This window comes from Acinonyx jubatus, chromosome B2 (genome assembly GCF_027475565.1).
Source record: "Acinonyx jubatus isolate Ajub_Pintada_27869175 chromosome B2, VMU_Ajub_asm_v1.0, whole genome shotgun sequence".
In the NCBI taxonomy this organism is placed as follows: domain Eukaryota; kingdom Metazoa; phylum Chordata; class Mammalia; order Carnivora; family Felidae; genus Acinonyx; species Acinonyx jubatus.
In genome coordinates, this window is record NC_069385.1 from 43,967,528 (window position 1) to 43,991,948 (window position 24,421).

General features: G+C 36.6%; 1 protein-coding gene across 1 annotated transcript in view; it reads left to right on the forward strand.

Moving 5' to 3' along the window:
* Positions 1 to 24,421, forward strand: part of MAN1A1 (mannosidase alpha class 1A member 1) — a 162,137-nt gene that overhangs the window by 79,545 nt on the left and 58,171 nt on the right. The window contains exon 6 of the mRNA XM_015064665.3: positions 13,753 to 13,847. Within this exon, the coding sequence (XP_014920151.3) occupies positions 13,753 to 13,847 (95 nt within the window). The remainder of the gene's footprint in view (positions 1 to 13,752; positions 13,848 to 24,421) is intronic.

The window sequence follows — 24,421 nt, forward strand, 5'->3', positions numbered from 1 at the left end:
CTTACAAGTCCCCATGTGACGCTGATGCCACTAGCCTGAAATCCGTCCACACTTTGAGAACCACTGACTTAATGCCATAAACTCTCCTCTTGCAACCAATAGGATTCCTTTAAAAAAAAAATGAACTAAAAAAATAGACATCTAGACTTGGCTGTCACCATTGTTTAGGAAACCCTGTCCTAATTTACTACATCAGAAAAATTGAGGGAAACATTTCCTCTATTGGGAACCATGATGATTCCTTTCCTAAAACCTAATAAACATTGTATCAAATGGAGCATACATTATTTGGGGTTTCATTTATATGAAGGGAAGCTCTAGTAAATAAAGTAAATAGAAGAGCCATCTCATTATCCCAGAAGAATATGTGGCACAAATTTTTGTCATTGTTCTAATATTTAATGGAGATTTTTTAAGTGTTTTAAAATCTTATTTCCCTCAAAGTCCAAGATCCATGCTGGAATTTGCCAGAATTTTTGTGTTTATTTTTCTATCACAACCCCTAAAAAAAAAGATAGTTGCTATTTCCCATGGTTCTCAGTCAGTTATCTTCAACAATACTGCCCTGTAGTGACTAAAATTAGGGCCAAAGTTACAGTACTCCACTCTTACTCTGTTTTTTAAAAGGTGAGATTTTCAGCATTCATATCAAGTTTTTATCCTGTGCATTGCTCCTTTTCTATGTTAGAAGAACTTGACTCTGTTTCTATGTCATCTTGACCTATGGGTCTGCTGCCTGGGCTTAGACTGGCCTTAGGACTACCAGGCGTCTTCTATCACCTCTCTTTTACTCCTCTTTTATCCTTGAATGCCATGTTTTCTCCACCATGCATTATCTCAGAACTTTGAGTCATACTTCCCCCCTTCCCAGCTTCATTGAGACATAACTGACTTACAGCATTGTGTAAGTAAAATTTACAACATGATGATTTGGTGCCCTTATATATTGTGATATGATTACCACAGTAGCATTAGTTAATACCTCCATCACCTCACATAATTGTGGAGAGAATTTGAGGTCTATTCTTTTAGCAGCTTTTAAGTATATAATACACCATTGTCAACTGCAGTCACCATGTAGTATATTAGATAGCCAGAACTTCTTCATCTTATAACTGGAAGTATGTATGTCCCCTTTGACCAGCATCTCCCCATTTTCCCAACCCCTTTTCCCCCTTAGCCCCTGGGCAACCACCATTCTGCTCTCTGTTTCTATGAGTTCGGCCTTTATAGATTCTACATATAATGATAGCATATAGTATTTGTCTTTCTTTGTGACTTTTACTTTTTTAAACACACAGTGCTACTATCCCAGTCTTTCTATTAGAGTTAGCCCTTCTGAACAGATCTAATCAGTTTTTTAGCTACTTAGGGTGATTCCCATCGGAATAACCTTCAAGACGTTGACCAGTCACTGAATAAAAGACTTATGTATAGTGTACATAGATCATGCTGGGGGAAGTCTGCTTTGTGTAAAGCTGAGTTTAAGATCTTTAAAAACATCTAAATGATAACTTTCTCTATAGTTTTATACAGTTGTCTTTCTATATATCTCTGATACTTTTGCTGATTTTAGGTGGTCTGTCTGATGGCAAGGATTTGTCTAATACTTTGTGCAGTACTCACAAAAATATAATTTTCTTCTTCACTTTCTTTTTGGAGAAGAAATGGAAGTTATTACTTGATCCTTTCCTGTGCATCATCAAATACTACTTACTCTGTGGACATTTTTCTAGAGTTACACTTCAAAAACAAGTGTTACTATGAGTCATTGACCACAGCTGTCTTATTTACTTATGTATTCCAAGTGCCTTTTGCAACTTGGCATGTAGTACATAGGCACTCAATAAATATTTGTTAAATAAATGAATTGACATTTTTAAAGGTCAGAATTATAGAAGAGGTCTCTTTCTGAAAGTTTGTAATTTAGAAAGTTTCAGCTATGTTGAAGTGTGTGTGTGCATGTGTGTGTGTGTGTATGTAATAGCTTTACAAAGCATTCAGATAGTGCAAGAGTAGCCACAATGTACAAGGTAAATCATATTTTCTGTTAGTTATTATATATTTATATTTTAGAGGAAATGCCTCCCATATTCATTTTTTTTCCAAGTGATAACTCTAAATTTATTTTTTTTAACTTTATTTATTTTGAGAAAAAGAGCATCATCAGGGGAGGGGCAGAGGGAAAGGGAGAGAGAATCTCAAGCAGGCTCCACACTGTCAGACTAGAGCCCAACAGAAGATTCGAACTCACGAATCATGAGATCATGACCTGAGCCGAAACCAAACTTAGAAACTTTACCAACTGAGCCACCCAGGTGCCCCCAGAATATTTCAGTTTGGTATTTTTGAAGCTCTACTAATAGAAAAGTATTGAATTATATAACATTTTGATATTCTGATGACAATTATTAATACAAGGCATTGAATTATTTAGTGCAAGAATAGAACACTGGTCTATTAAAAACATGTAGTGTTTTCATGAATAGGATATATGAAAAATTTTTTAAACCTCTTACTGTAAATAAAAAATATTTAAGGTGCTCTCAGGAAAGTTAACATAATACGGGGTGGCAGGCTACAGACACACCCATTCATTTACATTTTGTCTATGACTGCTCTGATTCTACATCTCCAGTTGGTGAGTGAATGGATGAAGAAATGCCCTATGACCAAAAATTCTGCTTCCAACCATTTACCCTGAGGAAATAGTCATATATATAAATAAGTGTGTACAGCAATGTTCATCCCACTGCTGTTTGTAATATCAAGACAGTGGAAACCTCAGTGTCAAGTAATAGGAATCTGGCGAAGTTCTGGCACATCTGGCATACATTGGTATATTATATAACTTTTTTAAGAGAGATACTACAGAAATGTATGCATTAATGTAAAACAGGTCAGCAAACTACAGCACTCTGGCCAGATTCATCCTGTTTTTTACTACCAGAGCTAAGAATGGCTTTTACATTTTAAAGGATTATAAAAGAAAAAAAAAAAAAAAAACCCCATGAGAGATAGAGAGTATGTAACTGGCACTTACTATCTGACCCTTTACAGAAAATGTTTGCTGACCTCTGGTATGCAGTGTTGTTTTTGATGTAGATTGAGTTGCTGGGGATGGATTTAAAACATTACATATGGAAGACTGCCATTTTTCAAGAAAAAAAAATGCAATCAATACCATTTAGAAGAATAGGCACTTAAGATGTTAACAGTAGTTTGTATCTAGATGGATAGGATGAACGGGACCCTATTTTTTTGCCTGTATAATTTTGTGATTTTTCAATAATGAGAATATATTCATTGTAAGATAGGAAAAATTAAAAATTTACTTTTGGTGTTAGGTAAAAAGAATGGGGGATGAGAAGGAACTTGTGAGTTCTCAGGTGCAAAGGTATAGTTGTCCGTTTTGTAGATGAGGCAGCTGAGGCTAAGGGAGGTTAATCAACTTGCTGAGGGAGGCATAAAGATAAAAGAAAAATAGCACTGCACCAATTTTTTTTGTCCAGCAACATCACCATTTGATAACTTAAAATGTTCATCCATCAGTTGACTTGGTTAATTATGAACTCTGTGCCCAGGGGCAATTTAGAGGTGTCCTTTATCTGATAAAAGAGGGTTATGCAGAAATCAAAACCACCAAATTAATGGGATTAGATGTAGAATCAGATGGGTTTACATTTGCTTAGACTGAAAAAGGAGTCGCTTACATTTTGCATTTTTTTAGAAAAAGCAAACAGAACCTGTGTAGATGTAGGTATTTAGTTGACTTTGCAAATTTGCAAGCTACTATTGCTAAATACCATACTAATTCACTGCTGTTTCATCCATGTAGAGTTAATAGTTCATATTCAGTCACCTGACACAAAATTAGGGCACATTTCCTGAAGCTCATGCCCTTCAACAGAAGACAAACATGCAAGAGACATTTGACATCCTCAGGCTCTGGTACAGACGACTGTTTACAAAATTAGTCAGCAATTTAGAAGGAGAGCAAATATACTACAACAGTGAGAAATCTTCACTATAATGAACTGATAGCTAATAACCAAAAGAAACATTACAACTACAGAAAACAAACATAAAAGCTCAGCAGTTTTTGGACCATTTGGTGTATGGACAAAAAGCCTAATATCCTCCAATTATTCCTGAGGGAACCGTGATCTTATAGCAAAGAACAATGAGGATGGTAACTATTATGGCTCGTTACAAAGCACATGGACATTTAATAACATTTAATCATCTTGTGGGGAAAATGATTCCCTGTTCACATATTTAAAAACTGAGGCACAGAGGGGGTTAAGTGAGTGCTCAAGATCTTACAGCTCCATTAGCAGATGGCAAGGAGCTAGATCTCTTAGTCCCAAGCCAGTGTCTGCATGTGATACAGATGCTGAGTCAGCAAGACGGGATAGCTGTACATTTCACTAGATCGAAAGAACAGATAAACATGTTTCTAAAACCAATACAAATAACAAGGTTAAACTACAGATATTTTGATGTGCTTTAGAGATGAGGTTCGGCATCTGGAAAAATCCCTAGCATAGAATGTCTTAAAACTCAAAAATGCCAAGGAATCATAATATACTTGGATAGATGATGCTGTCATTTTATTCTTATCTTTCTATTGGACAAAGGTTTCCAAGCCTGGATTCTGTGTATTTCAAATGATTTGTGATATTTACCTGTAAATGTAATAATAAACAGGACAGTCCCTGTTTTAACACTGTGATAGCACATATTAACAAGCTTTATGTGGTGGATTCCACAAATTCTATTAGAAATCATAGATAGGGTACAGATTTTCATAATTTCCTGTCTCTTTAGCAGGGACTATGTTTTCTTTAAAAAGGTGTTTTCTTTTTGATGTGAAATGTGTGTTCAGGCACTATCTGGCATACTTAAGTAACATTAAGTATCGTTAGCAATATACTGCATATTTTTCAAACCTCATGTTGGTGAATTGCCCATGTTTTAAGACCAAAATTGAGACAGAATGAGCAGCTCAACAGCCCATCTCTGAGCACTGTATAATGGCTTGGACTATTATGCTGTTATTTATTGTTCTTTTGGCCAGTGTTTTTTAGCACATCTAAGGTAACACAGTGTATGGTACACCTAAGGATAATTCTCAGTGCAAGAGCTACATAACCATTGGTTCTGTTCACTTTTTTGTGCATTTTGGATATATGTTAGAACTTCCATATTAAATGTATGTTAGAAGAGGGACACATAGCTTTCTGTCATCATACTATTTACCTTCTCTAAACCCCGCACTGCCCCATTTATCTCTACAATAAACACATACTTTCCCCTTGAGAAAGTTTTTTAAAGGACCCTAATTATTTCTCAGGATCTTTTCTCTATCACAAAACCATTGTAATATTTCTTGGCATTGTCATTTATGTACCTTTGCCCCTTACAACTAAGAAAAGTTGCATAACCAATGAGAACTCCTGCCTTTCTCCTGCCCCATTCCTCAGAGTCCTGATTCAGAAATTCCTACATTTGTTGTGAATGGGAGGCACTAAGGTGGTAACTGTTGGGACTTGCTTGACCCATGATATGCTCTTTTAACCAACCCTTTAACTTCTCTCCCTGATATTTAAGGTTAATGAACTTGTCTTATTTCATTTGGGCCCTATAAATCTACTCTCTACTCTGCTCTCTGTCCGGCTCCTTCCTCTCCCCTTCTGTTTGATCTCCTGTCCTCCACCACATTAATGCAGAGTGTGCACAAACAGGTACATACCTACCCCCAAATAAACACCCACCTACACCCACATAAGTGCCACCTCTCCAATCTTACCTCACCCCCAGGACCTAACTCAATCTCTTTCTTTGTTTTATTCCCATAGTTACAGCCTATATTGCACAATTTAGTCTCTATTTATGTGCTACTATTGTTTTATGGTGTATATTTTATGTTTATATAGTTCTATATGCCTGACTTGCCTTCCTGGTTGTAAGCTCCTTGAGATCAGGGATCTTTGTTTTCTCCCGGATCTCTCTTAGAGTCCTTATCACATTGAGAAACATGCAGTAAGTGCTTCCTAAGTCTTAAAACCAGATCGTATAGAGCAGAAAAGTACTCAGAAAGTGTCTTGTCTAGTGCCTTTCATGAAGGCACTAGATGAAAATGAAGGCCATCTTCATTGTGACAGAACTGAAAAGTAGCAGACCCTGAACTAGAACCCAGGTCTCCTGACCGCCTGTTCAGTGTACCTATTACTAGGCCACCTTGACTCTGGCTTATTTATGCTCAGGGAAATTCTATCTAGTATTTCTCCCCATTTTTCATCCTGCTCGCTTAATTTTATAAGATCTTCCCTGTTCAGGAGCTAGGGAATGAAATTAGAGCCCCCAGGAAAAAACTAAGAAGCTAGGGAATAGAATTGGAACACTCAAGGAAGAATCAGTACCAAGATGCAATTTTATTAATTCATTTATCAACATTTATTCGTTTTGACTAGGAGATACTATAAAAGCAAACTTTAAAAAAAACTTTTCACTGTTAATTTTTTCATGAGAAATATTTTTAAAAAGCTAGCTAAGTCAAAAATGCCTATTCTCTAGGGTATTCTATATCCAGATTTTAAAATTATACCTATCAGAAGTTTTTTCCTTTCACTTAAACTTTGTGGTTTTCATACATTGGAAAAAAATAGTCTAAGGCACAGTTACATTGACTCTTCTTGGTTATGACTCATGGTTACTGGCAGATTAACATGCATATTCTTTTTATTCCGAATAATCAAGTTCAGGGGGATCTTAGTGCTTTACTTTTGCAGGGAAAGGAAGGACACTTGCTTCATCTAATTGCCTAAAGACTAAAAATCGAATTATACTGAATCATAGAGAAGAAAAACAAAACAATTGACAAAAGAATTCATCTAATCAAATTTATAAATTCATAAAAAATGAAGTTCATAATGCAACTTGGCAAATACAACAAATAGTTCTTATTTAGAAAAATGTCAGTTTTGGGATTTAATGAATTACAGAGAGAATGCAAAATTTGAAAAAGGCAGTGTAAGATGTGTGCACACATATATACATAGAACTCACAGGGGAGTTTCTGTGAGTCAGAAGAATTACTTGTATCTGGGGTAGAATGAAGCTGGCATTCACTTGACCACAGCTACTATTGAACCGTCCCACATCAGAGCATTTAATTGGGGGAACAGGGCCTCTCTGAGCATCAGTTTCATCTGTACACTAAGATTATAGAACTAGATGACCTCTGACATCCCTTCCAGCTCTAAATTTCTTCTGGATTAACTATTTTTATATATCTTTATTTAAATACTTAAACCTTTAGCAATTCTACTCTAAATTATAAAGCCACAGTAGCTCAATAACTACTTATTGGTTGACTGATTAAATTTGGCCATGTCATGTGTGTTAATCAACTCAGCTAACGATATATAGGTTATTTTAGTTGTTTTCAGCCAAAGATATTTATCATATCTATGGCATCTTATGCTGAAAGCTTTATGTAGCAAAAATGAGTAATAGGTAAACACTGCTTATACTAATGGGGAATTAGTGTTTGATCTTTTAACAGTGAAGTTTTCAGCTCAGCATAAGCATTTGAAGAAAGGCTTTGATATTGATTGCGCACTTCAAACTGAAGCATGTCTGAACTGAAACTGGTTCTTTCCAGTGCCAGAGCCTTCTGTTCTTATTCATTTCCTCTTTCCTTACTCTTTGCTCTGGCGTGTAAATATTCCTGTACAGTTCTTTGGAGATCTGCAAACTAGAAAGGCAAAAAAAGCCATACATCTTGTTTACAGCCTTGTCTAATCCTATCTGTAAGGGAAAAGTAAAAAGATAAATGTTTTTATTTGATACATTCTACAATCTGAAGTTTTTAAAACACTGATCAAAAACAGCAGTAAGACTATGATGATGTTCCTTAAAAGTAATGAAAAGATACAGGTTTGGTGCAGTTATTTTGAAATTCTTAACTTGAGACCATAGAAGTTTTTATTTAAACCTATTTGTTAGATACATGCTTGAAAGATTATTTTAGAAGCCATTTCATCATATTTTACTACCCTTCTTTCAGCAGATTATATTAGTTTTAATTTTTTGCTATGGATATCACCAGAATCTCTAGGATACAGGATCTTTTTGAAGTTTCCTTGTGGGTTGTAAGTGTCTGCCCATCTCAAATTGATTGGTACATGTTGTACAAAAACTATTTGATTTTAATGGTCATTTAAAAAAAAAGAAAATATCTTCTATTATCAGCATGGATTCCATTTTATTAACTGTCATTTTTCTTTTTGCTATCTTTATAAAATCCTCCCTACCAAACATAAGTACCAGTAAATCCTGGAAACCAAGGTTGACTAAGAATTTGATGGCAAATTAACACTTCCTATCTTTATAAAAATGATAATAGGTTTGCTTTTTTGCGAGTCCCATTTTAGTACTAGCTTTATGACTTTAGAGTACTTGCTTTTCTATAAGCCCATTTAACTGGGGAAACCAAGAACCAGAAAAGTTAAGTGATGCACCTAGGCGCCTCTTGAAGTCATGGTAGAGCCAGTCCTAGGATGCAAGTGCTGGCTGGTCCAGTGCGACCTTCATCCTGCTTGCCCCATTTGAAAGAGCACAGAAGCACCATTTAAGTGTGCTTTTTGTGATCATTTGCCTTTCAGCACATTGTCCAGCATGTGCTAGTTAAAACTTAACTGTTCTTTAGAATGATTTGTGACATTTTTCCTTCATTCTTATAACAGCATTAACTTAACAAACTAGTTTCAAATTTTATTACATAGTCACTATTTTAAGGAGAAAGACATTATCTTTGAGAATCTGGATTCCTCCTCCAAGTAACTTGTCTTAATATCTCAGGAGGAGATAACAAATCAAACATTAAGAATTAGAATTGACTCAGGCTCATATATGATTTCATTTAAAGCATGAATATGTTAATTAATGTTTTTACCCAAAACTATTTTGTAATTGTGCCCAAGGGTTGAGACTCCACAATATTTGACATAATTCATTATTTTCCAGCAACAGAAACTAGTAGAATAGGATAGAGCACTTCACAGACACTAGAATATCAATGGTTTCTGATTACAGAGCCCAAGGTATATTTATTAATATTGGATTAATTCATTTATTAAATGAACATTTACTGAGTACCAGCTACATTATAGGATACTAGGTGTATGTATACCTCAACAAAGAAAACAGTCCATGCCCTTGTGAAGCTTATGCCTGCTGGGATTGTCAAACAATAAACAATACATTAATTAGGGACGTGATAAATGGTGGGACAGAAATAAACAAGATGATATGATGAACAGTAAATGGAATGGCTAACTTTACATGGTGTTGTTAAGAAAGACCTCCAAAAGGGTCATGAAAGTGGATTCCTAAAGCTAAGCATGAACTAGGCATGCAGAGAGCTAGGGAGCCAGCAAAGGTGGACTAGGGAATCTCAAGACACAGGGTTGCGATTTTCTCTCTGTTAACTGAGAATACAAATATTCTCCCACCCACTACTCATAGGAATACTGTGGTGATATCAATAAATTTAAACACAAAATGACCTGGGGCACCTGGGTGGCTCAGTTGATTAAGCATCGGACTTCGGCTCAGGTCATGATCTCAGGGTTCGTGGGTGTGAGCTCCATGTTGGGCTCTGTGCTGGCAGCTCAGAGCCTGGAGCCTGGTTTGGATTCATCTCCCTCTCTGTTTCTCTGCCCCTCTCCTACTCATGCTCTCTCTCTCTCTCTCTCTCAAAAATAAACATTTAAAAATCTTAAATAAACACAAAATGACTTAATCTGAGTTGGATATGTATAATAGGCAGTGAGGAGAAATGGAGGTGTTTTTCTCTACTTGTAGAAAGAAAAGAAAGTTACTTGGGGGTACAAGAGAGTCACACAAGAAAGCATTAGAGATCTATATCTTGATTTCTGTAATCAAATGCTACATTATGTGATGCCAGTTGTCAGTGTAGGAGTTCACATAAGGCAAAGATCTTGGCCTGGAGTTGAGATTTAGACTGGGCCTTGAGGAATGGGTGAATTTGGATTGGTCACCAGGAGGCAGAAAAGAGTGTTTCAAGGTGAGAGACTCTACAAGTAAGTATACAAAGGTTGCACCACCCCCCCCCAAAAAAAAGGAATTATGCAAAAATATAGAGATGTTAACTAAGCTTATTGTAGTAATCATTTCACAGTGTATGCATGAATCAGATCATCATGGTATATACAATTTTACATGCCAATTGTATCTCAGTAAAGTTGGGAGGAAAATCACTTAAGAAAAAAAAAAGATACTAAAGTGGATGGACCTTGAATGAGTAACCAAGACCGTGAAGACTCAAGCTGGAGCCAGAGTGGTCTTAGAGAGAAGGAAGACAATAAATTGGTCTCATTCATAGAGGTCATTGAAAAGTCAGCAGATCAGTTTTAACCTGATGTTTTAGACAAGAGGGAATCATTATTGTTTCTTGAAGAAGAAAGTCGTATAGTAAAAAGATTCGGTAATACAGATACAGACTAATGGAAACAGGAAGGAAAATCCTGGAGAATGGGAGACTTCCTTTTTTTTTTTAATGTTTGTTTATTTTTGAGAGAGAGTGAAAGAGAGAGCGCACTCACTGAGGGGCATAGCGAGAGGGAGACACAGAATCTGAAGCAGGCTCTAGGCTCTGAACTGTTAGCACAGAGCCTGATGCAGGACTCAAACTTACAAACCACAATCATGACCTGAGCCAAATTTAAACGCCTAACTGACTGAGTCACCCAGGCGCCCCAAGAGGGCCTTCTTTTTTTTTTTATCATGCCATTTCATTGTACCTGGTGATGAAAATGAGGACTATGCTCATATCACAGAAAGGGAATGAATGAATTGGATATGAGACATTTCGGGGAAATGAACATTGACATTTGATGACTAAAGAGTGATAAATCAATAGTCAAAATGCTTCCTCTCTTGGGACCCACGGACTGGTTGAACAGTGTCAGTGATGGAACTGGGGAAGTTTGCCTGGAATATTAAGTGATTATTTCATCTTGGACATGTTGTTTCAGAAGACAACAAGATACCCAAATTGTGATGTGAGTACACAAGTAGAAGTATAGCACTAGAGCTGACATGGAAGGTTGAATTAGAAAATGCAAACAGGTGATGAGAACTGAGGGCTTAGCTCTAGAGAATGAATGCTGATGATAAGAGTATGTGTAATGGGGTCATAGCACACACACACACAACCTGAGGAGAAGGTACCAAAACAGCAGTGGGATAAAAGCCAAGACAAGAAAGAATTTTAAGCATTTCCTTCTAGGGAAAGTTCTTAGGGAAATACCATTATCACTATCACCATAATGATACAGCTAACCTTTTAATGTGATTGCTGCATGTCCTAAGATCCTTCAATATAGAAACAGTCATTTCTTTCCACAATCTTTAAAATAGTAAATGCAACTGTGGGCTTTTTTTTTTTTTTGAGAAGGGGGGTGAGGCAGAAGAAGAGGGAGACAAAGAATCCTAAGGAGGCTCCATGCTCAGCGTGTAGCCCAAAGCAGGGCTTGATGCAGGGCTTGATCTCAAGACTGTGAGATCATGACCAGAGATGAAATCAAGAGTTGGATGCTTAACTGACTGAATCACCCAGGTACACCAGTAAATACTATTGTTATCCCCACTTTATAGATGTGGAAGCTTAGCATAGAGGGATTAAGCAATTTGTCCAAGAATACCCAATTTGAAGAAGTTGAAACTAATATTCAAGTATAGGCATTGTGTTTTCAAAGCCTGCATCCTTAACCTCCCACGCCATATGGTTATAATATCCACGATGGTATTTTAAATGCATCGTTTGACTTCCATCTTATGTAAGTTTCTTGAAAAAGGAGTTAATTAACTAACAGTTTAAAAAGTGAAACTAGGAAGTCAACAGATGGCTGGGCGGTGATTGGATAATCCCTTTCAGCAGAAAAGAATGTAGAATTCTACAGAGTAAGGCAGAGAAAAAGAAGAATATATCTTTGGGTCTGTTGTTTTTTGGTTTTTTTTTTTTTTTTCTCCTCTCCTTCGATATACTGTTAGTGATTGAAATGGGAAATTGTCCACTTTAAAGAGAGTTATAGTAATTTGTGGGGGAAAAAAACCCTCTGTTTTCTAGTGCTTTCTATGTATTACAAATGTCTGTGTCCTCATTTCTATACCAGGAATGTTAGTTTATCTAAACTGATTGTCAACCAAAACTTTATAGTAAAACTCATTACTTCCTTAATTTTCATTACTAAATGAGAGTCTGCAAAAGAGTAGGGTTTTCAAAATAGCATCAATATTGGTATTACTGGAGTATATTCATTCTGGGAGCCCAAGTGTATGCCAGGATTTCTCTGTGGGGGGGCTCAGGACTTACAGCAGGAATTATGGACTGGAACCGTTCCCTCTGGAGATGCTACACAAGACCTCTTTGACAGGGGGTTTAAAGAATGCTTTTCCACTGTCTGGGAGAGGACTTTGTTTCCATTTTTTCCATGCTTTTCAGGGTTTCCCAGCCTTTCTCACATCTCCGTTGTTTGAGCAAGAGGCAAAGGGAAATAGTTAAGTTCCCATCCCACCATGTTCAGTCCTATACAGTATAGGAAGAAGGGGCAAGGCACCTGCTTGCTGCTTCAACTGTCACAGGGAAAGCTGTAGCATGCCTTCCTTCAGTGAGACTGAATGGATGTCATCTCATTACCCTTCCTAAGGCACAATGTGCTCAAGTGAACTGGCTGCTTAAAAACTTTTGATATTTTCCCATTTTAACAGAATAGAATTCTTAGACTTACGTTTATGACACTCCACAGTTTGGGCCCATGTTGCATATGTCTGACCTTGTTTACCAGTATTCCCCCTTTTTTGGTTAGGCAAGCTGACCTATTCCATTTCTGCTACAGGTCCCCACTTGCCTGTGTCTGTGTTTATTACACTGACGGCCCCCAGGGATACCGCTTCCACTTCCTGCCTTAATTTCTAATATTCGTAGCCCCATTACATGCTGAGTACAGCCCTCATCTAAATGCTGTCTTCACCATAGAGCATTACAGAGTGCATCTGAACTCCCAGATGATTTTATCTCCAGTTGTCGTTCTATCTATGTTCTAGATATTTATGTGCGTATATCATCTTCCTTATAAATTCTGGGCATAACTTGTACCTAATTTAACTTTGTGTCTTCCATTTCACCTACACTTAACATCAGAGGAAGTTAAAACTGCAAAGAACTGAGAGGACATATAGGTTACTTGTAATAATATGTTTTTAAAACTTCTCCTTTCTCTGTGCTCTACTGAATCAGTAAAGATGGGACAGGACCAGATCTCCCAATTTTCAGTCCAGGACTTACCCTCCAGCAGCCCTGGTTCTGCCTCTGGTTTGCATGTTGGAATCATCTGATATCACCTGTGGTGCTTAAAAAAAAATTGTGTTCCGGGAGCCTCAAACCATAGAATTTAGAATCTTGAGAGTGTGATCCAGACGTCCATATTATTCAGATCTCCCAACATGATGCTAATGTGCAACCAAGATTAGTAATAGATTCCCCACAGCACGGTGGCCCCTGGACCATTCTTGCTTTACTAGGTAATTCGATTAATTTGAGAAACTTATTTTTTCATATAAAGAAAATTTTAAAGTAGAAAGTACTAAATGTGAGACGATAATATAACACTTTTTTGTTTTGCTTACAATAGTAGCTTACGTAACTGTTTAACTTTTCAGATATTTCGAAAGAAAGCAGTGGAACTTGGGGTAAAATTGCTACCTGCGTTTCATACTCCCTCTGGAATACCTTGGGCATTGCTGAATATAAAAAGGTAAAATTCTTCATTTTCACAACATATTTTAAGTTGGAATATTCAATTGTGGTTTAACTGGATGGATAATTTCTTGTATGATGTCAGTGACTGATACCACTGGGAGTCTTGGCATCTGTCCTGGAGTTGGAAGCTAGCAGTTTTCCAGGCCTTAGATGGGTCCCTATCATGGGATGGTATGACCCCAACAGAATCATCCAAGCCAAACGTGATTTGAGGTTTTCACTATTCATGGTGATGTTGAATATTGTCTCCCTGTAGATACCAAGAACATCCCATTATCTTTAAAGTCATTGTCAAAACATTTCATTTCCAAAGAATCCAAGTCCTAAGAGCACTTACTTCAATTAGGCTGCTGGCAGAGATACTGCAGAGCCAGAACCTTGGACCAATCAGATCTCCCATGTAAGGAACTAGTGTGACAGGTGGGGAGCACTTGGGGCTGGCCTGCCCACAGTTGTAAGGAGGGAATGGAACTGCTCCACTGACCCAGATCAGCCCAACCTTCTCATCCCATTTGGGTGAAGAATCTTGTTATGCCAAGTCCATGGGAATTTGGCTCCAAGAAAACCTGGGCTAAACAGACTTTCTGGTGTTTTCCCAGGGAGTAGTTTGAATTTTTATGATAGTTGAATAGTTTGCCAATAAACAGTCTTATCTTAAGCTGCCTTCTTAACCCCTTCTCCCCCATAGGTAATTAGTTACATACATACCTCCTTGTGGTGGTGGTGGTGGTGATGATGATGATAGCTATTTTATTATCATAAAATGTCAAGCTTTGTTCTAGGGTCTTTGCGTGTATCACCACATTCAATCCCACAGTGACCCAAAAAGGTCAATACCATTGTTATCTCCATTTTACTAGTGGGACTTGCACCGCAGAGAAATTAAGTAATTTGCCTAACATCATATTGTATATAAATGGTAGAGATAGAATATGTACTTAGACATTTATACACACATCAATACATTAAAAAGTTTTCTTGTTTTTAGAAATGCCAAGAGGATGTGCAGGGTGATTTGGCAGGATTAATGCACATTTATTCTAAATTACTTATTTTAGTGACTTTCTTTCCTGAAATTAATCTTAAATAGTCAGTGAAATTAATTATTTGGTTAATAAATCAGTTAAATGTGACGCTTTGTTTTCATTTGTATGTTATATATCGATACCTGACATCACACTGTACCTGTTTATAATTGTGTGTGTGTGTGTGTGTGTGTGTGTGTGTGTGTGTGTGTGTTTGAGGCGGGGATGTTAAGTCAGTAAGGCAGGGAGAGGGAGAGTCCACCAAAGTAGGCCATGTTAACTTGAGTTCTCTATTGTATGATGTGATATCTCAGGATCCGCTTTTCCCTTTAGAGGTCCAACAGCTCTCTCTGCCACCTTGAAGGTCATAGCATACACTGCAGGGACTCAAAGCAAGAGTGGGTGTGTGCTTGGCCTGGAGGCAGTATGGTGTTTGTTTGGAGGTCTGTGAGTTTTTTATTTGGCTCATGTAGATCACCTATAATAGGCTTCTATATCTTTGGACTTTGTATTTATAGAAAATACTCTGACCTAGAAACGACTCTGCCACCTGAAATAAGACCTGGTTATGAAAACACTTTGCACATTTAACACTTTTTTTTTTCCTACTTACCCTCTGAGAAAAAAATGATATAAGCATAATAATACACTGAGTTAAGTGGTTATCAGGAGACCTGGTTCCAGGTATTTTACAGCCACTCTGAGTGTCTTTCCAGCAATCATTTCAGCTCCCCAGGATTATTTGTAAACTGGAAGTTAGGCCACTTCAGTAGTTGCTTCGTGCACCTTTTCAGGTTTATAGGCCATTTGGAAATTCTGATGGAACATGGCCCTCTCCTCATAAAGTGCACATTCCTGACTACACATATTTTTACACAATTTCCAAAAGCTAACAGCACCATCAGAGCCCACCTAGAACCTAAGAACCCTAAGTTTAAAATACTGACGTGAATGATCTCTCCAACTTCTACTCTAAGATTCTGCGGAACTAATTTGCATTGTTTCCTGGAAGGTAATTAAATAAGGCCCTGCTGAAACTAGCAGAGAGAGGTGTGCACCTCCATCATTGCCGAAGTTCAGTCAGTTATTGTAAGGTGCTCGTATCATTCAGTTAGTTCTAGCCTCTCTCAAAATAAGCATAAGAAATTAGATTCTTTTCAAGCATATTTAATTTTACTTAGTGTTTGCTTCCAACAGCCAAGAGGCTTTTTCCTTAGTTAAAACTATCCTTCGTGTATAGTGGAGGTAGTTTTCAGTACACAAAGGAATACTTCCAAAAACTTAAATACTGAGGAATCCTCTATTATCCTCTATTGTCTATACCTCTTGAAAATTCATCAACTGGGGCATGGAGTTTTTTATAAAAGCTTATTTTGAATGTATAGTGTTTTACATTAGAATTTTTTAATTTCAAAGATTACAGGAAAATTATATATGTTAAAAACTAATGTGTCATTTTATTGTATTCTCTAATGTTTTCCCGTAAAACTAGAGGAAATTAGGTGACCACTCAAGAGCTGATGGGAACACTTCTAATTTCTTCCTGGGCAATTTGTATGAAATTTTTTATTATACATTTTTTCCATTCTCAATCCCATTTACTAAATAGCACTGACTTGCCCAAATTCACAAAATAAGCCATGGCAGAATTAATAGTGATATCAATCCACTGAAATTCCTCATATCCCTTTGCGTAATCAAGTATACTCATAGAATTCATTCTCCGTCCAGCTGTGAGGCTTGTTTATTACCTTAAAGAATATCCTCTAGGAAAAGAAGCCAGAGTTTCATATTTATCTGTAATAAGTGCCTTTCAGGATGTGCTGTTCATGTCAACCTGTGTATATGTGCTGTTTCCTCTGAGTATCTGTATTTTTACAGTATGTGCCAGAGGATAAGGGACAGCTGGCATGGAGCTTCTTTTCTAGTTTTTTGACGGCTGTCAGCAGTAAAATTTTCAAAGGAGAGGGGAAAAATATGTCTGGCAAAAACATATTTTCTTAATTATCTTCTCAGAATAAGGGAGTGTCTGTGGAATGATTCCCACAAGAAAAAAAGTGCTTGAGGGTGCTTTTTAGAATACAGTAGCTACATACTCACTGTTGACTGGCTTTGAAAATTTTGGCAATAATTATGATGGGAGAGGTATAGAATATTCTGTCTGTAATATCATAGTTCTCTTGCTTCTCAATTTTAAAAATAGGGATGCTGCTCTTTGCCAACACCTATATGCTAACAAAAAATGTGAACTTATTGGTGTTATCTATTCACATCCCTCTAGTATTCAGATTATTGCCTGAAGATAATTGGTTTCTTTACCTTTCTGTTGTAAGAAATAAGCATTTATTTTAGTCCCTGCTGTGATAAAGTTTCTGTACTGGGTCCTGGGAAGATTTTCTGTTTCTCTTCACTTTATTTAAAAAGACAACCGACATGATCTTTCCCTCAGGGTATTCACGGCCTGGTTGATAAAGCAGAATATATTTTTTATATGTTACTATATTATACACTCACTCAAGTAACTGATGAATGTAAACTGGTCTGTGCCAAGGAGAGATAATAAGTACTCACCGAGTTGAATTTAAAGCAAGCAGTAGTTTGAATTGAGGAGGTTTATGCATTTGGAGCCAAAACACCAATAAGCCAAATTGGTTTTCAGCATTTGTGCAAACTGAGAATAGCAGAGAATCTAAATAATTTACTCATGTTCCACATTAGGAATTCTGTCCCAAAAATCTGTTCAGAAAAAATAGATATATAATTATCTCTTTTGCTACATCTGTAATAATTCTTAATTCAAGAGCTGCTATATTATCTTGTAAGTTAATCGGAATTGTGATTTAATAGCAAGCGGTAATTTGAACAGATACCTGGGTGTCATACACAGGACCTGATTCGACTAACATACCAGCTTCACCAATACAATAGCAGAATGAAGATGTGTGTATTATATAACACCTCTGCTAAAAGGAAAGCATGGCCTTTTTAGTAGATTAGATTTTTGGTAGAACTCAATTTCTCTAATGTGCAAATGTCAAAATTTGATGTCTGATCTTATTACTGTTTTTCTCCACCCTACAGAAGAAAAATCACCTCTGTGGTTTGTAAAATCAAGCATTTCACTATTTCCATATTTCTAGGTGTAATTCAAGCCTAGATAGAGTAAACTTACTAGATTTGGAGTTTTCTCCAGTGTGTTCTTAATTTAAAATAATATAGTTAATGTTCCCATTACTCATTTCTATCACAGGGCCTACAATCTGGGCATTCCTAATAATTATTCTGTCTTTCTTGATAAATGAGTTAGTTTTAGCTATATACTATTTTATCACTTGTTTCTCTTTGTGGATTTTTCCAAACTGACACTTGCCTGGTGGTTATATTAGATTAGTGGAACTGTCTATAGCGTGTGCTTTTGTGGCGCACATCAAGGGATGTGCTGGGAAGTGACTGATCTCCGTTCCAGCTCTCGTTAGTCAGCAAGGTGATGAATGAGCACAACTCCTTCACCTATTCTTATTTCCTGCTTTGTAAAACCTTATTTACTGACTGCTCTAATTATGCAACACAACAGCATATTGTATCATTAGTTACGTTGCAATTTGTATTATTATTATAATTAAATTGCAAATTGCTTTACTTTAACTGAAATGGGGCCTTAATTAAGAATGCTACATAGCTTAAGGTTTTCTAATAGTGAAAGATTATCCTGTGTGAAGCATGTACTATAGTAACAAAAGGCAGTAGCCCCCTTATTGGGTTTTACTTTGGGGTGTAAATGCTTAAGTATTATTGTAGCTGGTTTCAGTAGACACAAACTATGAAAGACCATCTAATTAAGCTAAATATTTTTAAAAATATTTTCCATATATCTCCCTGTGTTTTATTTGAGAGTTGAAATATAAATGTTCATATTATTAAACTTATTAAATTTTAAGATGAAGCAAATACAATCTTAGACTTTAAGTCACAAGAATAATATTTTAAAAATCAAGAAACAAATTTTTTGAACATGAACAGATCAGACTTATTTAATGATTCTCTAATATTCTGATGCAAAATGCTGAAAAAGGTTCTGTAGCAGTGATACAACCTGAGTGTAAAATCAGTGTTGTGTCTTATCTTTATCTTTTATTTATATATTTTGTGGATCTGCTAAAAATTCAAAGTTCAAGCAACCCTAGAAAAGAAGGAAGTTCCACTTTTTCCAAGCATCTTAAGCTAACCTACTCTGTTTTTATTTTTCCTGATTGAATGTTTTAATAATAACTATATTTTAAGGTTTTCATACTGACATGCACAAAGTTATCAATGTCAGACATTAGAATATCAGTACCATAGTTAAAGCTGCTGTTTATGAACATTGTCAATATAGCTGTTGGCCTTGGATAAGTCACTAAACTGAGTTACCTTCTCATAAAGTAAAATAATAATAGTAATTTTACTTATCCTAATGACCTCATAAAGTTTTTTGTGGAAATCTAATGGTTTAATTATAAAATATCATTCGAAGTTGTGTGAAATAAATGTAAATTGAAATTATTATTAATTTTTGTTCTTCTCAATTTTCATTATAAAATTATGTGGTGTGTATAGTATTTTATATTATAGAAAATAGCACATAACTAAAACTAATTTGGTCTTGATACTTCTTTTATAGCAGTTTTTAAGTTTTTAAGCTACTCAGTGCTTATAACCCATTCTCAAGTTTCATTTTTGAGGTCAGGAAGAGAGATGGTATTTGTAGAGCCAGCTGGAAATATAGAGAGAATGCCTCCATGTAGTACATGTAGGATTGTGCTGGTTCCATACTCAAATATTTGTTATTTTTTAGAATATTTTGGAATCAGCCTATAGGTTCCAATCTCAGTTTCCTCTCTAAAATTATATTTATTGGTGAATTGTCTCCTCTAGAAATAAGAACTGCTCCATCCATAAGATTTAAGAAGTGTGTGAGGCAATAAAAGGCAATGGTCTTTTCCCATGTCCCACATATTAGATAGTGTTTAATTAATATGGCATAAACCTGGTCCATAAGAAGGTATGTGCACTCTTACTGTAAATATCTGTAGAGCCATCCTTCCTAGTTCTTAGGCTGTCTCACTTCTACTGAGGGTCTGACTGCTATGGTTACTTTCTGTCAGTGATTCTCAACCTTTCCAGTGCTTTAGAATAACTAGGGCATTTAAACATACATATTTTTTGCTGCCTCCCTGTCCCCAGGTCTGTTTCATTTGGCTTGGAGTATGGTCTTGGCATTTTTCAAATCTCCTCAGCTATTCCAGTGTTCACCTGGGGTTGAAAATCACTGCATTAAGTCTAGTGTTTATATGCTGAGAATAGCTTCATTTCTCTTCTCAATTACCTTTGAAAACATTTCCCTGCCCAATTGATGGTCAGTTTAACTTTTGAAATATAGAAATATTAGAAAATTGGTATGAAAATACCCAGCTTTAATAGAATAGTAGTTCTCAAATTTTAGAGTGTATAAGAGTTGCCTGGAGAGTTTGTTAAAAACAAATATTGTTGGCTGCCCCCTAAGAGTTTCTGACTGGACAGGTTTTTGGTAGGTCTCAATAATTTGCATTTCTACCCAGATCCAGCTGACGCAGAGGCTGATGCTACCAATGCTGCTGATGCTCAAGGACCATACTTTGAGAACCATCGTAATATAAGAAATGAGCCATAAGAGCTAGTTAGTTTCTTAAATCTCAGAGCTGCTCAGTGAAGCCCCCAACTCCAAACATCCTTGAGGGGTGAGGAGTGGCGGAGGAGAGGGGAGGGAGGATTCTGTTTCTATGACTAGTTTATTTTGTTAATAATTACCCAACTCTTTCAATTAATTCTAAGCAGTTTATTGCCTCTTCTGGAAAGCACTGATTCCAGACCTTAATTACCCCCCAAAAAAGTTTACATGTTTTTTCCCTTGCACTATTATTTTTTTTTTAATTCAGTAAGACTAGAAAGCAAATGTTGGTCCATTTTAGCATAGAGGGGAACAAAAAAACATTTTCAATGAAGGACTTCGGGGTAACATAGAAAGGAGAGCCATTTGTGTAAAAGCCATTCCTATGGCTCAGGCAAAGCAACTTTATTTTAAGCAGCTGGTGACCTGGTCCTATACCTGAGGGCATTCCAGAGCCCAAGAAGCTATGATCATCCTCCCATCAGAAGAGGAGGAGGGAACCCAGGCTTCTTCTGGATCATTTAATTCTCTTGCCAAGCGTCAGATCACTATATCTGTGCCAAGCACTCCATAGCTTGACCAAACTAAAGGCATTTATTTATTGCAAGTGGAAAATAAGGATAGCAACACTTAATTTAAAGGTACTTTGTGTATATCCTCCTTTATTGGGACGTAAGGGACAAGAAATTCTGAATAAAGGATGCTTTGCTATTCCTTAGTCATGCGTTGTGAGGCAGTAAGAATTTCAAGAACCTAATGGTGTCTGAACTGTTCCATTTCTTCCCACTCCTCTGGCCATAATTGAAGTTAATACCCAGGTAAATGAGGTTTTCAGTGTCTTTTATTCCCTGGAGGAAGGAGCAGACCATATCTGTCTTTGCACACAGCCTCTAACAGTCCTCATTACTTCTCTACACCACCCCACCCTCTTGCTTCATGAATTCCCGTCTGCCACAGACCACTTCTGCTGCACTTCGGTGGGGCAGTGGCAGAAAGTTGACATGTGAATGGAGTAAATTGGCTGATGTTTTATTCAACCAAGGATTAGATGCTGAAAAAATGTGTGGGTTTTTTTTTTTTCTGTATTTCCTGAAGTGCCCACACTTAAAGCTAAATTACAGCATATGAGTAATTAAAGTGCAAAAATTTATCAAAGGTGATGTGTAGGCAATTGAGAGACAATCTACCCCAAGAGGGCTGCTTAAATCCCTTAAAAATGGCTTGTGGTATGTGGGAAGGCTGGTAAGAGGCCTTCCTCACTATTCAGTTCTTGGCAGATAGATCCTTGGTACAAAATGCATGGAACTGGATTGTTAAATATGACCACTACTTTCCCCCACAGCATCCCACTGTTGAAGCAGTTAACTCCCCAGGACAATTTTAAGGACAATTATAGTTATTTGAATGCAACAAACTCAAAGTGGCTTTCATCTCAAGTTTTTCAAATGCTCAGAACTAGTATTTTAGGGATTCAGCTTTGTTCACTGTATTCACACAATTGGTGGCAAATCAGACTTGGCAATTGGAAATGTATTCTGTGTACAGGACTTAAATTAGGAACAAGTCAGAACACATAATTCATACAGTGCCTTTACAGGTCAGCAGTGGAATAATCTTTTCAAGGAGCCTACTATCCCAGATTTTTAATGAAGCAGCAATCAATTTTCCTGTGATTAATCTCAAGACCAGGCTCATGTTTTTAGTGTGGGGCAAACCTTTCAAATATCTAATTAATAAAGTTTAATTTAAAAGTTTATAAAATTGTTTGATTAGATGTTTGGAAATCAGCCTAGGTATCAAAGCAATTTCTCAGCCCTTATTATTGTTAATCATTGTAAATATTCAACTAACTATATTGAATCATTGGGAATTGGAAGGTCAATATAAAATATTTATACTACAGCCAATAATTTTTAAAAGGCTTACACTCTCAGTGGGTATATTAACCACTCCATGTTTTCTGCTCATGCAGTAGTGGTTGTAGTTGATCTGTTCTAAAAAGTAGGATGAACAAGAATTGATTGCTGTCTCTTTTATTAACTGGAAAAAGAAAAGTGATGGAGCAATAATAAGAATTAATTGTAATTTACTAATCTGGAAATTAATGTGCAGCTGGGCATGAGTACAAGCAATGCAATTTGGTGATTTAGCAATCATGACAAATTATCTTCATCTGTAAGGTAGAGAGTTGCTAGCATTTCTTTATTTGATTTTTAGTAACAGACCTAGTTTTAGGAAGACCTTATATGAAGGCTCATATTGCCCTTTTATCCTGGAAATGTCAGTTGGAGTTTAGCATTATTAATTAGGTCTCACTTTCCCTCTTTGTCATGTCATGCTATAGTTTTTATGGAACATTTGTACAAAACAGTGATTACTGGTAATTGACCTGCATATGTTGAATAATCTTAAGATGCTACTGAGGGTTTAATGTACCTTGTAAATTGAGAGGCTTCCAATTAAGTTGAGTTCTTAAGATAATCACTTTCAAAACTAATCAAGTAATAGGACATTAGTAAAGCTCTTATTGACTTAATTGTGACAAATTAATAAACAGACCCAGTGCAATTACTATAATGGTTCTGTCAGTGAGCAGTTTTCCAAAACTTAAGTGTAAATCTATTCTACCCCCTGGAAGTACAATAAAAGTTACATAAACCATTTTAAGGTGGATATCATTTCTAATAGCTGTGTGTGAGTACAGTGTAGTGTTGTGTCACTTCCTTTTTAAATATGACTGCATTTATTGCAGAGGCCAGTGAATCTGCTTGCTAAACCCTTAAAGCATATGATTTTATAAGAGATCTTCCGTATGCCTTGAACAAAATGATTACACGCTCTTGGGTTCTCCCATCTTTAGTTTTCTATGCCTGTGCCCTTGGGATTGGTGCCCTCTCTCCTTGGAGAGCCATAGAATGTCCTGTCCTAATCTCAGTCCCCAAGAGCTGTCAGCATAGTGCCTTTTTATACCTAGTTGGCACTCTGCAAATGGACTTTGGGAAATAAATGAATTATGAATTACAGATTTGCCATAATTTTTTAATATCTGACAGTGCCAATTTCTATGACTTTGCTGATTGCATTTAAGAAAATGGCATCAGAAAGAACGGGAATAGAAGTCCTGCTTCCACTAATTTAAGAATAGTATGACAAATATAAATATTTCTCCAAGAGTACCAAACTATGTGTTTAAAATGCTGCATTTTACTGAATATGACTCTATTAAAAAATAACATGATCACATATCTTCTTTCTCCAAGCTTTGATTTTCTCATTTGTTAAAGTAGAATTAATAAATTGTATCAGTTTTCCTGAGATGATGTTTATGACAGAATGCAGAAATTCAAGAAGTCAGGCGTCTTTTAGATCCATAAGTGTGGATCACTATGGAATTTCAGGATCCTGAAATCATCATGGTAGACATCCATACCACCCATCCATACTACCTGTGTTTAAGTTAGACCTTAGCACAGAAGAATGGACTTTCATGTAAAGAAGTGTGTGCAGGGGTGCCTGGGTGGCTCAGTCGGTTGAGCATCTGACTTCAGCTTGGGTCATGATCTCACAATTTGTGGGTTCAAGCCTTGCATCAGGCTCTATGCTGACCACTTGCTCAGAGCCTGCAGCCTGCTTCAGATTCTGTGTCTCCCTCTCTCTCTCTGCCCCTCCCCTGCTCATGCTCTGTCTCTCTGTGTCTCTTAAAAATAAATAAATGTTAAGAAAATTAAAAAAAAAAGTGTGTGCATACGTGCGTGTGTGTATAATAGGTATACACACATTTGTAATTCTAACATGACTCTCGTGTTCAGTTTGTAACTCATGGTCTTCCTCAAACAAGGGAAACATTGTAGAGACCTC